Raw genomic sequence first — 17,966 nt, 5'->3', positions numbered from 1 at the left:
ATTGAGCTATATATAGTATAACTAGTATTTTGCTCGCTGCTCGAGCTGCTAAAGCAGCTCTCGAGGTCTATAATGTCCATTTTGAATAATAAAAAATTTTGTATGAAAAAAAAAATTCCGCCATTTTGAATTTTTTTTCCATCCATCGAGTAGACCTTCGGATCCTGATCATCTCTTGCCAAGAAACCACTCTTCCATCTTTCATACCCTCCGAGATGGACGCCGACGAAATTTGTATGGCGGCCATCTTTTTTTCGGAATTTTAAATTTTTTTCCAAATTTTTGGCAATTGGATGAGGTTTCGAATGACATTTGCTCGTGCACCTCCCATCTATCTTCAATACCTTGAGCGTGCCCTTCACCCGTCTCCGAAATCCTCAATCATCAGCTCCCTCCATGTGTTGCCCTAAAGGAATCTTTGTCTTCTGTACGAAAGTATTAGTGAAAAAAAAAAGTTTCATACAAAATTTTACAGGAGGAAATTTTTTGAAAATCTCGGCCGCCATCTTGTTTTTCCAATTTTTTTTACATTTTCTAAAAATCGTTTGCTAACATCTAAAATAACTGCAAGTTTAAACAAAATCGGTTGAAAAACAAAAAAGTTACAAAAGTCAGGTCGGCCGCCATCTTGTTTTTCTGAAATGTCATAATTTTTCCCTACTCGAATCCCACTTCTGAACATATCTCCCATACATTATTATATCATTTTCTATCTCTTTCTAGGAGAACAATTATGTCAATCAGTGAGTGAGTGGTAATTGAGCTATATATAGTATAACTAGTATTTTGCTCGCTGCTCGAGCTGCTAAAGCAGCTCTCGAGGTCTATAATGGCCATTTGAATAATAAAAATTTTGTATGAAAAAATAAATTCCGCCATTTTGAATTTTTTTTCAAGTCATCGAATAGACCTTTGAATCCTGATCATCTTTTGCCAAGAAACCACTCTTCCATCTTTCGTACCCTCCGAGATGGACGCCGATGAAATTTGTATGGCGGCCATCTTTTTTTCGGAATTTTAAATTTTTTTCAAATTTTTGGCAATTGGATGAGGTTTCGAATGACATTTGGTCGAGCACCTCCCACCTATCTTCAATACCTTGAGCGTGCCCTTCACCCGTCTCCGAAATCCTCAATCATCAGCTCCCTCCATATGTTGCCCTAAAGGAATCTTTGTCTTCTATATGAAACCGTGATTGAAAAAAAAAAGTTTCATACAAAATTTTACAGGAGGAAATTTTTTGAAAATCTCGGCCGCCATCTTGTTTTTCCAATTTTTTACACTTTTTCTAAAACATGTTTACTAATATCTTCAATAGTTGCAAGTTGTAACAAAATCGGTTGGAAAACAAAAAAGTTACAAAAGTCAGGTCGGCCGCCATCTTGTTTTTCTGAAATGTCATAATTTTTCCCTACTCGAATCCCACTTCTGAACATATCTCCCATACATTATTATATCATTTTCTATCTCTTTCTAGGAGAACAATTATGTCAATGAGTCAGTGAGTGAGTGAGTGAGTGGTAATTGAGCTATATATAGTATAATAACTAGTATTTTGCTCGCTGCTCGAGCTGCTAAAGCAGCTCTCGAGGTCTATAATGGCCATTTTGAATAATAAAAAATTTTGTATGAAAAAATAAATTCCGCCATTTTGAATTTTTTTTCAAGTCATCGAATAGACCTTTGAATCCTGATCATCTTTTGCCAAGAAACCACTCTTCCATCTTTCGTACCCTCCGAGATGGACGCCGATGAAATTTGTATGGCGGCCATCTTTTTTTCGGAATTTTAAATTTTTTTTCAAATTTTTGGCAATTGGATGAGGTTTCGAATGACATTTGGTCGAGCACCTCCCACCTATCTTCAATACCTTGAGCGTGCCCTTCACCCGTCTCCGAAATCCTCAATCATCAGCTCCCTCCATATGTTGCCCTAAAGGAATCTTTGTCTTCTATATGAAACCGTGATTGAAAAAAAAAAAGTTTCATACAAAATTTTACAGGAGGAAATTTTTTGAAAATCTCGGCCGCCATCTTGTTTTTCCAATTTTTTACACTTTTTCTAAAACATGTTTACTAATATCTTCAATAGTTGCAAGTTGTAACAAAATCGGTTGGAAAACAAAAAAGTTACAAAAGTCAGGTCGGCCGCCATCTTGTTTTTCTGAAATGTCATAATTTTTTCCCTACTCGAATCCCACTTCTGAACATATCTCCCATACATTATTATATCATTTTCTATCTCTTTCTAGGAGAACAATTATGTCAATGAGTCAGTGAGTGAGTGAGTGAGTGGTAATTGAGCTATATATAGTATAATAGGCTGAGATATTTTTCATAAAACATTTACACACTACACATTACGCTATTGATTTAGATTTTCGATGCGTTCGTGCGCATTTGTAGATTTTACAATCGAAATATCAAACAACAATTGCACAATCGATTGTCGATTTTTATTCGATTGTTTTTGTGACAACGAATAAATCGACAATAGATTTCCATTGGTCGATTCATTCGATTGTTCTTTGCAACAATCCCCCATCGCCTATAAGGCAGATGCGGTTTTGGTACGGAACCCTAAAACGTTTTATCAGTAACAAGATGATGCCCGCGACTTCGTCCGCGTGGATTTAGGTTTTTTATAATCCCGTGGGAACTCTTCAATTATCCGGGATAAAAAGTACTATGTCCTTCCCCGGGATATAAGCTAACTCTGTACCAAATTTCATCCAAATCGGTTGAACGGTTGGGCCGTGAAAAGCTAGCAGACAGACAGACAGACACACTTTCGCATTTATAATATTAGTCAGTAATGTCCAAAATTGCTGTCGTCCTCATTTAAAAAAAATATTGTAAACAATTCTTAATGAATTCGATTAACTTACCTTTGCTCTAATTTCAAGTTCATCTAGTTTTATGAAGTAGGTACTAGCGACTAGCCCCGGCTTCGACGGGTAGCTTATTTCAAATTTAGTAGGGATCTCTAATTTTTTTTGAAATAAAATATAGCTTGGAAAAAATGTAGCTTAAGGCAGTGTTCCGACCGCCGGCGCCGGCCAGAAAACGAGTAACTTTCGGCGATTTTCTCTCTCAAGAAACCCACAATAAATGTCCATTCCGTGTAAACGAAAGAGATCATATATCAAAAGTTGCTCTCTGACTGTTCACACTGCCGGCGACGACTCGCTTTACTAGTTTTGTCGCTGAGCGACGAGCTTTCAAAATAAACTCGCTCAGCGATATTCGTTCGCTTGAACACGTGTAACACGTGCAGGTTTGCACAGGACTGAGTGACCGCGGGCGAGTAATCGCTCGTCGTACTTGCACACTCGCTTATTGGCGACAAAACTATTGAAACTACATACTCGCTTCCCCCTGATCGCCAACTCATTTATAGTTTCTAGTTCTAGTTTCTCGTTCATCGTCGGCGGTCGGACCACCGCCTTATATATTAATTACAAAACTTCTTTATAGACACTTCAAAACTGACAGACTTTCATACAAACTTCAAACCCCTATTTTACCCCTTTAGGGGTTGACTTTTGAAAAATCCTTTCTTAGCGGATGCCTACGTCATAAAAGCTATCTGCATGCCGAATTTCAGCGCGATCCGTCCAGTAGTTTGAGCTGTGCGTTGATAGATCAGTCAGTCAGTCAGTCAGTCACGTTTTCCTTTTATATATATATATATATATATATATATAAGATAACAATGATATTGTATTATGTAAATAAATGAGAGTAAATTGTATGTTGGTAAATTAAATGAAATAAAAATTCAACTTACTGTGAATTGTAATGATAACCAATCAATTGTAATCAAATTTTATGAATACCTCCTTTGATTTGTATTTACTGGCATAATTCAGTAATTGTAAAAATTTACATACATGCATACATAATTTATATAATTAATTGAATTTCAATTTGTTGAAATTTTGGGTTCCGCAGAAACTTAGTACGTGCAGTGCCCGGCAGGAAATATTGTACTCGTACATGCGTCCCAAAAGACACATTTCGGATGTTCAAAGAATCAAGTTTTGACCTCAAAAATTACAAATTTGTTTGTTTATTTTTTAATATTAACTTAAATATATAAAAGGAAAAGGTGACTGACTGACTGATCTATCAACGCACAGATCAAACTACTGGACGGATCGAGCTGAAATTTGGCATGCAGATAGCTATTATGATGTAGACATCCGCTAAGAAAGGATTTTTGAAAATTCATCCCCTAAAGGGGTGAAATAGGGGTTTGAAATTTGTGTAGTCCATGCGGACGAAGTCGCGAGCATAAGCTAGTATTAACTAAATATATAAAAGGAAGAGGTGACTGACTGACTGATCTATCAACGCACAGCTCAAACTACTGGACGGATCGGGCTGAAATTTGGCACGCAGATAGCTATTATGATGTAGACATCCGCTAAGAAAGGATTTTTGAAAATTCAACCCCTAAGGGGTTAAAATAGGGTGACTTGATATAGTCACTCACTTCGAAAGTTGAAAATACTAATTATTAGTTCATGACCACAATTTAATTTTTTTTTGTGTGATCTAACCCTAAATTCACGGTTTTCAGATTTTTCTCCGAATGTCTGCTATAAGACCTACCTACCTGCCAAATTTCATGATTCTAGGTCAACGGGAAGTACCCTGTAGGTTTCTTGACAGACAGACAGACAACAAAGTGATCCTATAAGGGTTCCGTTTTTCTTTTTGAGGTACGGAACCCTAAAAATCGCGAAGTTTCCCAAAATACGCATTTTTTACACGACCATTAGGAGAAAAACTAGTTTATTCGATTGATATAAAACCAATTTCCACCACCAACCAATTTTTTCTATGTATAATAGGTAATGACTTGGAGAGTGACATAGGCTACTTTTTATTCCGGAAAATCAAATAGTTCCTACGGGATTTTTAAAATCCATACTCACCAAATCGAGTCGCAGGTATCAGCTTGTTAAAAATTAAGTGAAGTGTTATTTCTTGTACAATGGTACGGAATTCTTCGTGTGCGAGTCTGACTCGCACTTGACCGGCTTTTAGGCATATATACTTGTAATTAAAAGAAAGGTCGACTGTCCATTGTTTGCACATTAGTTCTCTATATACCAAGGTGCTAGAATGGTGACCTCGCACCGGAAGACGCAGCGTTGGAAGACCCCCCACTAGGTCGACGGACGACATCAGACGAGTCGCAGGGAGCCGCTGGATCCAGGCGGCGCGGCGCAAGACCGTGGCGTGTGGAAGTCCCTACAAGAGACCTATGTCCAGCAGTGGACGTCTATTGGTTGATGATGATGATGATGATGATACCATAGAAAATTCAACCTCAAGAGTACGCATATACAAGATTTTGCATGAAAACAAAATCTTGCTTTAACGGTGAAGGAAGACATCACGAAGAAACCTTCATGCCTGAGTGTTTCTCATAATGTTCTCAAAGGTGTGTAGTCCGCCGCTCCGTACTAAACGCTTCTTATTCTGCGAAGCGACACGTGCTCAGTAGTGAGCCGGGGATGTGTTGATCATGATGGTGTGATCCTTCCAGCATCAGTTTTCCCTTCCACTTTTAATATGGGTACCTTATACTACCATTTTTAGCCTGCTCTGCGGATTGACAGACACTCTGTCCCAGTTTTAGCAAGTGCACCACAAAAACAGGCATTTTGAAAATAAAACAACGTCAAAGAAAGTCATCACAAATTTATTCAGTCTTATCCCGCTCCCCTCCGAACCCCCACATGTCGCTTCCGTCCCCGGTCCTGCTTGCCCTCGAGCGGATCACTTCATCAGGAACTGTCTTCAGGTCGTACGCCCAACCCAACCACGCGAAGAAATCTATAAACTTAGTAGTAAAGTTCAGCCAGTTGTTCCCCAACTCCGCCGTTCGATAGTCCCATGGGAACGCGTGGTGGTAGTTATGGAAACCCTCCCCGAACGCCATGAAGGAAACTGATAGGTTCTGAACTGGCTTTATGTTCTTGTCATAGGGTTTGTTGCCCCATAAGTGGGCGGCGCTGTTGACGAAGAAGGTGATGTGGAGGTTGAACACGTAGCGCATGATGGCGAGGTTCCATGCGGTGGTGAGGGTTTCTCCGAAGAAGTACATAGGGATGATGGTCGGTAGGACGAAGCAAATTGTTCCGATGAAGGGTACTGCGTATCTGAAAGGTGGAAAATGTCAGAGTTAAACTCATTTTTTTACAAAAAAAAGAGGAGGTTATCAATATAACTCGTATTTTTTTAACGGACTTCCAAAAAGGAGGTGGTTCTCAATTCGGCCCGAGTCTTTTTTTTTTAATGTTTGTGTCGCAGTCGGATCGTATAATCTGCCATATTACATTACGGCTAGCCGTTATCAAAAGCAGGGCCGTTTTGAAATGCGGCGGTTCAACGATTTGCCGGATTGTCATAGCAATACGTTCTTCAATAAGGCGGGCCACGTTTAGCCGTATCGTAATACTACTTAGATTTTAGGGTGACCATACTCACAAAATAAAACAATGTTTAAAATGAAAAATCAATTTTACCCCCAGAAATACGTGGCTCCATTGCAGAGTGGGGGTACTGAACGGAATTCCGAACCAGTGGTAAATTAAAACTACCTGACTATTCATAAAAACATTCTATTCTATTCTTTCCTCCCTCCGCTTCCACCATCAAGAGCGAGCGAAGCGAGCTCGGGACTTCGGGCACTCCGACTTGGATAGGTTAGGTTACGTTAGGGGTCTTACAGACCCCGCCATCCCCTTCGTGGTTATTTCTTTGTATACCACCCAGAAAAAAGGAGATTTACCAACTATAGATAGATTACTCACTTTTTCTGAAACCTCAGCACAGGGTTGGCATAAATGTCGGACATGTCGACGAACTTCCCCCTCCGCCTCACCTCGGGATGCTTTCTGACCAACAGCCATCCGATGTGTGAGTAGAAGAAGCCTCGTGTCGCGTTGTGAGGGTCTGCATCCGTGTCGCTGTATCTGTAACAGTAGTAAATACAGCTATACATAAATAATGAGCGTAGATTCGACCTGCAGCTCGTTCCAGCAACGCGCAGGACGGCAAATACTTTTCTTATACATGGCATAATATTGTATAGGTATCAAATCTTTGAAAAGAGCAACCGCCGAGTTTCTTGCTGGTTCTTCTCGATAGGAAAGGCATTCCAAACCAGTGGTAGAAGCTGTTGACGGTTCAAAAATACTTGTAAAAGTTTAATTGAAAAAAATAAATTTTTGTTTTATTTATTTTTATTTTATAATGCCCTCCCTACCGAATAGCCAACTGCACGGGAGATAGCGGGTCTCGGGTTCGATTCACGGCAGGGGCAGTTTGGGAATTTATAATTTCAGAATTGTCTCTGGTCTGGTTTGATGGGAGACTTCTGCAGTGGCTAGTTACTTGTCTACCGTTACCTACCTATATAGTCCGCGACAGATCGAGATGGCAATCGGAGTGTGAGGTGGGGGGACGCCTCGTATACCCGCACGTCATCATTACTCGCCCGCACTGGTTTTGGGCTGGGGCTGTGCGGGTGTGCGGGGCGTACCTCCCCGATTACCATCTCGACCTGTCGCGTACTATAGATGCATTTGAGTATTCTGCGTAAAACGTTACCATTAGCTTATACGTGCGTTACACATGCGTTTCAAGTGCCCGTATTGTTTACACTATAAACATGCGTTTGGTATATACGGGTAGATGTTCTAAGCCCGAAAACTTTACATATTTTTAGGGTTCCGTACCTCAAAAGGAAAATAGGAACCCTTATAGGATCACTTTGTTGTCTGTCTGTCTGTCAAGAAATCTATAGGGTACTTCCCGTTGACCTCATGAAATTTGACAGCAAGATAGGTCTTATAGCAGACATGAGGGGGAAAATCTGAAAACCGTAAATTTGTGGTTACTACATAAGAAAAAAAATGTGTGCATAAACAAATATTGCTATTTTCAACTTTCAAAGTAAAATTACTATACCAAGTGGGGTATCATATGAATGGGCTTTACTTGTACATTCCAAAACAGATTTTTATTTATTTTTAGCCGTAATAGTTTTTGATTTATCGTGCGAAATGTCGATAAAATACGATTGTAATACGGGATCCTCAGTGCGCGACTCGCACTTGGCCGTTTTTATTTACCTGTGGTGCATGCGATGCTCGCGTACCCAGTGTATCGCGGAGTTCTGGAAGGCGAGCGTGTTCATCACCATCAGTATAATCTGTAAGGGCGTCTTCGCCTTGTAAGCCCGGTGAGTCCACAGCCGATGTGCGCCCGCGGTCACACCGACAGCCGCCAGTATGAATATTATGTGATCTGCAAGTTTAAAGTTAGGCTGTGTCAGTCGAATGGTCTGAACTGTACTGACTGTGTGACTTTCTATTGTAGACAAGCCTTAGTGAGATTCGCTAACACTGAATGATAGCCACTGAACTAATTTGACAGTGGTTGATTCTACATTGCTGCTTTACTGAGAGATATCAAAATATTTTTGGGTAGAAAACCTCCAATAGATTAAAACTGATTAGACTGAGCTGAGACAAAAAAAGACAAACCGACTTTGCTTTTAGTCAAAGTTTAATACTAACTGTAATTTTAACCGCCTCTCTTGCAATTTGATATGTCATGAGATGACATGATGTACTCACGGAATATCAAAGTCTTCCATGTAGCGACGGTACAGGCTAGATAAACTCCGTACAGTGTAGCCAGGTGCGCATAGCCGAATGTGAACAGATTGAAGTAGACTATGTCATATTTCCTCGGCGCCGCCTGCGGGGCGATGAGCTTCGGGTATTCTTCCTCGCTCTCTGTGATCGTTGTGGTTTCTGTGTGTGTTGAGAAGGGAGCCATTTTGTTTTTCTGTAATTAGAGAAATTACATTTTTTAAATTTAGAATTTAAATCTGTAGGTCAGGGATAAATCTAGCGCACAGGTGTGTCGTATTCAACGAGTGACCACTATACCCTATCCGCGGAAAGAACTAAGTATAGCGCTCTCTCTGTTACGTAAACACATACAAATGATAGAGACAAAAATCTCAGTGGGTGCTAACTATTTTGATACACCAACGTCCACCACTAGGTAGACGGACGACATCAGACGAGTCGCAGGGAGCCGCTAGATTCAGGCGGCGCAAGACCGTGGCGTGTGGAAGTCCCTACAAGAGACCTGTATCCAGCAGTGGACGTCTATTGGTTGATGATGATGAAAGGTTGTTGATGTATGAGGAATTTCGCCATCGGATTTCGTATTCGACTACTATAGAAACTCGTATTAAGTGTTCCTGAGACTTATTTGGTATATTTGTCAAAATTCGCAATCGATTTTTGACCTTAAACTTTAACTCTAAATGGAATCTTTAATAGCCGTTTTTCTGCTTTAGGATTTTGAGAAATGCTCAATTTAGTGTTATTTGTGTTAAGTTTCAAAACAATACCTATCTATGTGGATACTCAAAGATATAAAATATGTCCATCAGTACCCTTATTATAAAAACCGGCCAAGTGCGAGTCAGTCAGTGCGAGTCTCGCAACGAGGGTTCCGTACTGCAGTCGTATTTTTCGACATTTTGCACGATAATTCAAAAACTATGATGCTTAAAAATAAATAAAAATCTGTTTTAGAATGCACAGGTGAAGACCTTTCACATGATATCCCATTTGATATAGTTATCTTACTACAAAAATTGAAAATACTATTTATTAGTTCATGACCACAATTTAGTTTTTTTTGTGTGATGTAACCACGAATTCACGGTTTTCAGATTTTTCTCCGAATGTCTGCTATAAGACCCACCTACCTGCTAAATTTCATGATTCTAGGTCAACGGGAAGTACCCTGTAGGTTTCTTGACAGACAGACGGACAGACTGGCAATGCAAAAAATCACGTCAATCCGTTGTCGCTCCGTTGCTTCGTGATTGAAGGACAAACCAATAAACCAACAAACAATCATTATTTCGCATTTATAATATGGGTAGTGATTTTTATGCATTTATTTCAAGTAGATCTTTTTTTGATTTTTTTAATAATACGATTTTTACGATAGTGGGGCGATTTAAATTAAATGCGTATTAAAGTAATAAACACGTCAATAAACCAGTAATGTAGTTAGGATTGCTGTACACATAGTCGGCTTGGCAGAGTCGGGTGGTGAAATCCATCATGATCAACCCATCGCTGGCTCACTACAGAGCACGGGTCTCCTCAAATCGGAATAGGATTACAAAAAAATCTAGACGCAGCTGAAATCGCGAATTTCATCTATATCTCTCTCTCGTTAATCATAAATTGAACATTTGAAAAGAGCAACCACCGAATCTCGCTGGTTCTTCTCGGTAGAAATGGCATTCTGAATCATCAGTGGTAAATTCTTTTAACGATTCAAAAGCACTTGTAAATGTTTATAAGAATAAAAAAAATCTTTCTATTTCTATTTCATTGCCGAGAGTCTGACTTGATTACTTGAAAGAAACAACTCTTTCCTTCATCCTGTAAAGTGATTAAAATTGAGATAATACTGGTTCTGGCAACCAGTATTCACAGTGGATATGTCATGCCGTGTTGGTTTTGTCACAGTTCACGACACGAAACTTCTAACAAAACGTCGACGTCACTGGCAGGCGTCAAATGTTAGTACATTTGACGCTAGGTAGCCCTATTTTTCTTTGATTTCATGTCACCATAGCCTAATATTTGACATATTATCATCGATTCAGGATCGAACCGAGAGGTCCCTCACTCTAGTTCACCCTGGTTTTGCTATTAAACAAAAATTGTTGTTTCGAATGTGGCGACCCGACTTTGTGTATAGCACTCACTGAACTGGTTTGTTGTCGACTAATTAATTAACTTTTTGTGAAATGTTGGGCATGCGTCATTGTTACGGTGAAATACCTGGATAATAAAATCTATTCTTACATTGAAGTTTAAATCTTTTTTAGGGTTCCGTACCTCAAAAGGAAAAACGGAACCCTTATAGGATAACTTTGTTGTCTGTCTGTCTGTCTGTCTATCTGTAATCCCTATAGGGTACCTACTTCCCGTTGACCTAGAATCATGAAATTTGGCAGGAAGGTAGATCTTAGAGCAGACGTGAGGGGAAAAATCTGAAAATCGTGAATTTGTGGTTACACCACAAAAAAAATTAAATTATTGTCATGAACTAATATTAAATTATTGTAATAATAGGTTTTTTTAAATTTTTAAAGTAAGATATAACTATATCAAGTGGGGTGCCATATGAAAGGGCTTCATCTGTGCATTCTAAAACAGATTTTTATTTATTTTTTTGCATCATGGTTTTTAAATTATCGTGCAAAATGACAAAAAAATACGACTGTAGTACAGAACCCTCGTGCGCGAGCCTGACTTGCACTTGGCCGGTTTTTTAACTAACGCTTATAATATTTCATTGCAATGGTAAACACTTTTTTGTCTCCCAAATCCGCAATCGTTTTTTTGTAAACAAAAACATAAATCTTAAACAGATAATTTGCCATAATTTTTTGCAGATACAATATAATATAACCTATTACTATAGATGAAGATTTTATAATATATTGCAGATTAACCTTCAGAAATATAATAATCCATACTAATATTATAAATGCGAAAGTGTGTCTGCCTGTCTGTCTGCTAGCCTTTCACGGCCCAACCGTTCAACCGATTGTGACGAAATTTGGTATAGAGATAGCTTGCATCCCGGGGAAGGACATAGGCTACTTTTTATCCCGGAAAATAAAAGAGTTCCCATGGGATTTTTAAAAACCTAAATCCACGCAGACGAAGTCGCGGGCATCATCTAGTATAGTTAATAAAAACTAAGTAGGCATTATTTATATGATTCCGGATATATCAAATCCATCGTTGTGTTGCTATAAGCAGTATTACCTATGTATTTTTAGGGTTTCGTACCTCAAAAGTAAAAAAGGAACCATTATAGGATCACTTCGTTGTCTGTCTGTCTGTCTTTCGTGTCTGCCAAGAAACCTGCAGTAGGTACAGGGTACACCTGCAGTACTTCTCGTTGACCTAGAATCATGAAATTTGGCAGGTAGGTAGGTCTTATAGCAGACATTCGGGAAAAAATCTGGAAACCCCAGCGGCACATCCTGTCGTCGACCCTCAGAGGAAGCCTCTCACTTTCAAATGCAATAGACGAGATGATCAGTAGTGAGACCAGCTGGGGCGTAATGGCCTCCTTCTGTAATACTGTCATATCACTGAAGGAGGCCGCGGAGCGGGAACGAGAGCTGGACGCCGACGCCCACCCGCTCCGCAGAAGAAGACAGGGGAGGAGAAGGAGACAGTATGCTCACCTTCTCCTGCCCTAGGCATTGGGAGTAAACTTGTGCCGGCCCAACGCCAGGACGTCTCAGTCGCATCCGATATCCGGGATCCTGAGACGTCTTATACTTGACGCGGACGGCACCGCTGGGTTTTTTAGTGGGTATGCTGATGGCGGTTAAAAAAAAACCGCGAGTGAGTCCCACATACCCGCCCTTGTGCGGCATGCCTAATAGCATTTTTACCAGCGAAAAAAAAAAAAAAAAAAAAAAAAAAAAAAGGTACGACAATAGTGCAACGGGCGGGGTTTGATCCGTCGACCTTTCGGTTTTCAGTCCACTCCTTTACCCGTTGAGCTATTGAGGCTCTTAAATTAAAGGGCTTCACCTGTGCATTCTAAAACAGATTTTTATTTATTTTTATGCAGCGTAGTTTTTGATTTATCGTGCAAAATGTAAAAAAAAATACCCCAGATTTTTTAATCTAATACAACAATGAACCAGAAGCTTGATTTGTTATAATCCACTGTAACAGATTAAATCTGTATGCAGCATCCCCCGCCCTCCCGCTACTAAATATGCAGGAAAAGCCAGCCACCAAGCGAGTAATACGCGCATCTAGCAGATTTCATCTGTTTTAGCAAATTTGACTCGCTCCAGCAATGCACGGGGCTGCAATTGATTGTACAGTATAGTATAATAATATAAATTGATCTCTTGAAAAGAACAACCGCCGAGTTTCTTGTTGGTTCTTCTCGGTAGGGACGGCATTCCGAACCGAGTGGTAAATTAAACTAGTTGACGATTCAAAAGCACTTGTAAAAGTTTATTTGAATAAAAATCTATTCTATTCTATTTTGTATATCTATCTCAGAAAATAAGGAACGTCTGGCGGCATTGGGATCTTGGACCATAATATTTGAGAGCCTCAATTCAATTTATTTATTAAGTCGGACAACAATTGATCCATTATGTGTTAGTAACAATAAATACTTAATAACTATGTTAATACTTAAACACTAAGGAGTTAGTAACAAAATACTTAATCACTATGTTAGTACTTAATAACTAAAAGGGATTTAGTCCTCTGCACGAGTTTCCCCAACAGAGGACTATCCATTTTGCCCGCTATCATGCGCAGGATCCCGTTGCTGCTTCCTCGGACTCTGGACAACAGTGATGCTGTTTTCTTGCGCCAGATGGCATCGAAGCCATCTGTCCGCGCCTCAGCAAACATAGCTGATGCACTACAGAACCGAGGTTGCCGCAACAAAATCCTGAACGCATTATTATATTGGACTCGCAGCGCATTGTAAGCCCTTTGCGTGTACTGAAACCACAAGCTTGCCGAGTATAAGGATGTACAGTATGCTTTGAACAGCGTGACTTTCACAGCATCTGTACATCGGGCAAACCTGCGGGCCACCATATTCGCTCGGACTGACAATGCCCTGCGTTCCCTTTCCATATCATCATCATCTCCAAGGGTCTCGGTTAGCAAGTGCCCAAGGTATTTGAATTTGTGAACTCTATTGAGAGCTACTCCATGGAGCTTTAAAGGTGGAACATACGTTGGACACTTGGTACCCGCCTTGAAGACCATGACTTCAGTCTTCTTGACATTGTATTTCAATCCATGTTCAGCAGCATACGACTCGCATACCGCAAGCATCCTGCGCAGCGCACTGATTGACGGAGCCAGCAGCACCATGTCGTCGGCATAGCTGAGGTTGTTGACGCAGACACCGTCTACGTAGCAGCCTACCGGCATACTGCTGAGTCCCTCAATCAGTTCGTTTACGTACAGGCTGAAAAGCAATGGTGAGCTCAGGCCACCCTGCCGAACGCCACATTCCAGCCTGTACGTATCCGAGAGCTCATTCGCCCACCTAACTCGGTTTTCCTGACCTAGGTACCAATATTTAAAAAGACAATTAACCTCCGGTGGCAACCCTGTCTTTTTTAACTTAGCCCACATGTTATCATATGGCACCAGATCAAAAGCCCGCGACAGGTCCAGGAAACAAGCATATACGGGAGTGTGTCTATCAGTGTAGTACTTGACAGTATGCTTCAAACTCAGGATTGCAGTTTCAGTTGACAGTTCGGACCGAAATCCGAATTGAGCATCATGTAGCTTAACGTGCTTCTTCAAATATTGGTTAAGCACACTGTCGAGCACTTTCGCTATGGCAGTGGCTAGCGAAATCGGTCGGTAATTACATTTATCAGACACATCCCCCGTCCTACACTTTACAACAGGTACCACCACAGTTTTCATTAGGTCCGGAGGCAGGTACGAGTGGCTGAGACACAGATTGAATAACAATGCCAAGACCCGAGGGAGATGACTTCAATAGTTCAACCGGTAAAGGAGTGGACTGAAAACCGAAAGGTTGACGGTTCAAATCCCGCCCGTTGCACTATTATAGTCGTATCTACTCCTAGCTGACGCTTAGTTGGAGAGGAAAGGGGAATATTAGTCATTTAACATGGCAAATATTCTTTTAAAAAAAAAAGAGGTAGCAATAAAAAATTAACGACACCATATAATACCACTATAATTAATTTGCCACCGCTACAGTCAAGTTCAAAGGTTCTGCCACAAAGTCAAGACCGACGTTAATCTGTGTTTTATTACCTATTTTTACGCAACTATGAGAAAAATCCTACTTCTATAATCTCTACATACTATAAAATAAAGTCGCTTCCCGCGTCTATTTGTATGTATGAACGCGTAGATCTTTTAAACTACACAACGGATTTTAATGCGGTTTTCACCAATAGATAGATTGATTCAAGAGGAAGGTTTATAGCTATAGTTTAATTTTTCAAAAAATTAGACATCCCTAAAGAAATTGAAATGATGTGAATTAGGTCAGAAAAAATCCTCTCATTTGAGAGTTTCCGAGGCAATGACACCTCAATGACACCACATTAGTATCTACATTGCACCCATGCGAAGCCGGGGCGGGTCGCTAGTTATATTATAAAGAGGAAAGATTTTGAAACTACTGAACTGATTTTAATAATTCTATGTTATACTAGCTGAGCCGGCGAACTTCGTACCGCCTAACACGTCACTCAATTGTTTTGCCTTCCCGGAACCCCTCAACTAACACTTAAACTTTATGGTATGGTATTAAAGTTCAAATTGACTTTTAAGTTTTATTACGAATCTTTTGTATGGGAATATAGATAAGTGTTGTTTTTAGACTGTTTTAGGCATTTTTTAAAATTTTTCTCTCTGTAAGAACCATCCTCGTACTTCAAGGAATATTATAAAAAAAGAATTAGCGAAATCGGTTCAGCTGTTCTTGAGATTTGCGCTTAGCAACACATTCAGCGATTCATTGTATATAGAGATTTTTACGCAATTATGAGAAAAATCCTACTTTTATAATCTGTATATATAAAAGGGAAAGGTGACAGACTGACTGACTTATCTATCAACGCACAGCTCAAACTACTGGACGGATCGGGCTGAAATTTAGCATGCAGATAGCTATTATTTTCGAAAATTCAACCCCTAAGGGGGTGAAATAGGGGTTTGAAATTTGTGTAGTCCACGCGGACGAAGTCGCGAGCATAAGCTAGTTATATTATAAAGAGGAAAGATTTTTCTGTTATCTATAAACTTTGAAACTACTGAACCGATAATGATGATATGAATGATAATAATTCATATTATATCATGTATATGGTATATTCATATGGGAGTTATGTGCGTTTTAAGTAAATAAATATCACTTGCTTTAACGGTGAAGGAAAACATCGTGAGGAAACCTGCATGCCTGAGAGTTCTCCATAATGTTCTCAAAGGTGTGTGAAGTCTACCAATCCGCACATGGCCAGCGTGGTAGACTATGGCCAAAACCCTTCTCACTCTGAGAAGAGACCCGTGCTCTGTAGTAAGTCGGCGATGGGTTGATCATGATGATGATATGTTAAATTAAATTTCACTCGAGCGAAGCCGGGCGGATCAGCTAGTCTTTATTTATAAAAGGAAAAGCTGACTTACTGACTGACTGATCTATCAACGCATGCACGGCTCAAACTACTGGACGGATCGGGCAGAAATTCAGAATGCAGAATTTTTAGGGGGGAATTCTAAGGGGGTAAAATAGGGGTTCGAAATTTGTATAGTCCACTCGGACGAGGTTGCGGGAATATGCTAGTCTAGTATATAATAATTATGAAAAACACAACTATGCGGAGTTTAAATTATTAAACATTTAAATACATACCAGTAATAAATAATTATTGTTGTTTTCGATTTAATTATTTTAATAAGTGTGTCCTAGTATTTTAATAACTTTTAAAAATTAAATTGTAATCTTTATTCATAATAGGTATGATTAGAGTTTCCACGATGGAATGGTTGTGATTTGATTAATCGCTGTTTAATATTTGCGGTATAAGGCAGTGGTCCGACCGCCGCCCGGCGAGAAAACGACTAACTATTGGCGATTTTCTCTCTCAAGAAACGCACAATAAATGTACATTCCGTGTAAACGAAAGAGATGCATATATCAAAAGTTGCTCTCTGACTGTTTACACTGCATGCCGGCGACAAAATAAACTCGCTCAGCGATGCTCGCTCGCTTGAACATGTGTAACGCGCGCACAGGTTTGCACAGGACTGAGCTACCGCGGGCGAATGGCGCGAGTAATCGCTCCTTGCACTTGCACACTCGCTTATAGCCCGGCGACAAAACTATCGAAGCTACACACTCGCCTCCCGCTGATCGCCAACTCGCTTAAGTTTCTAGTTCTACTCGATTCTCGTTCATCGTCGGCGGTCGGACCACTGCCTTTAGGTCTAAACGCACTTACGCTACTAAAAAACCAGCCAAGTGCGAGTCAGGCTCGCGCAACGAGGGTTCCGTACTACAGTCGTATTTTTTCGACATTTTGCACGATAATTCAAAAACTATGATGCATAAAAATAAATAAAATCTGTTCTGGAATGTACAGGTGAAGACCTTTCATATGATACCCCACTTGATATAGTCACTCACTTCGAAAGTTGAAAATACTAATTATTAGTTCATGACCATAATTTAATTTTTTTTTGTGTGATCTAACCCTAAATTCACGGTTTTCAGATTTTTCCCCAAATGTCAGCTATAAGATCTACCTACCTGCCAAATTTCATGATTCTAGGTCAACGGGAAGTACCCTGTAGGTTTCTTGACAGACAGACGGACAACAAAGTGATCCTATAAGGGTTCCGTTTTTCCTTTTGAGGTACGGAACCCTAAAAACTACTAAAAAGAACGCCTTGCTTCATACAAATTGATATAAACTACGCCGCGTCGCTTGAGTCCCCTTTGCTCCATACAAACTCCATAAATTACTAGCTTATTCCCGCGACTTCGTCCGCGTGGACTACACAAATTTCGAATCCCTATTTTACCCCCTTAGGATTTAGACCCCTTAGATTTAGTAGGATTAGCTAATAGTTTATATATTAATTAATTATTATAATAGTAATTTCAAGGTGGCCATAAGGTATAAGATACCTTATGGCCACCTTGAAAAAAGTTTTAAAAAACTATTAAAGTGTTGACTCTCCACCTACGTCAGAGCTTCAAAAACCACATAACATGTATTGTTTTACATAATTACTCAAATTAGTTTCAAACATCAAAATTTTTTTTCGC

The 17,966-nt window shown here is 39.8% G+C and overlaps 2 protein-coding genes across 3 annotated transcripts in view; one reads left to right on the top strand and one right to left on the bottom strand.

The window, feature by feature from the left end:
* Positions 1 to 17,966, top strand: part of Tnks (tankyrase) — a 92,515-nt gene that overhangs the window by 42,042 nt on the left and 32,507 nt on the right. The window lies entirely within an intron of this gene.
* Positions 5,700 to 17,966, bottom strand: part of LOC117994491 (acyl-CoA Delta(11) desaturase-like) — an 18,224-nt gene continuing 5,957 nt past the window's right edge. The window contains exons 2-5 of the mRNA XM_034982417.2: positions 8,660 to 8,873; positions 8,153 to 8,327; positions 6,830 to 6,991; positions 5,700 to 6,175 (exon numbers count right to left, since the gene is read on the bottom strand). Of these exons, the coding sequence (XP_034838308.1) occupies positions 5,716 to 6,175; positions 6,830 to 6,991; positions 8,153 to 8,327; positions 8,660 to 8,864 (1,002 nt within the window). The 5' untranslated portion in view covers positions 8,865 to 8,873 and the 3' untranslated portion in view covers positions 5,700 to 5,715. The remainder of the gene's footprint in view (positions 6,176 to 6,829; positions 6,992 to 8,152; positions 8,328 to 8,659; positions 8,874 to 17,966) is intronic.

Source organism: Maniola hyperantus, chromosome 26 (genome assembly GCF_902806685.2).
Source record: "Maniola hyperantus chromosome 26, iAphHyp1.2, whole genome shotgun sequence".
Lineage (NCBI taxonomy): Eukaryota > Metazoa > Arthropoda > Insecta > Lepidoptera > Nymphalidae > Maniola > Maniola hyperantus.
This window is presented reverse-complemented; position numbering and strand designations above follow the sequence as displayed.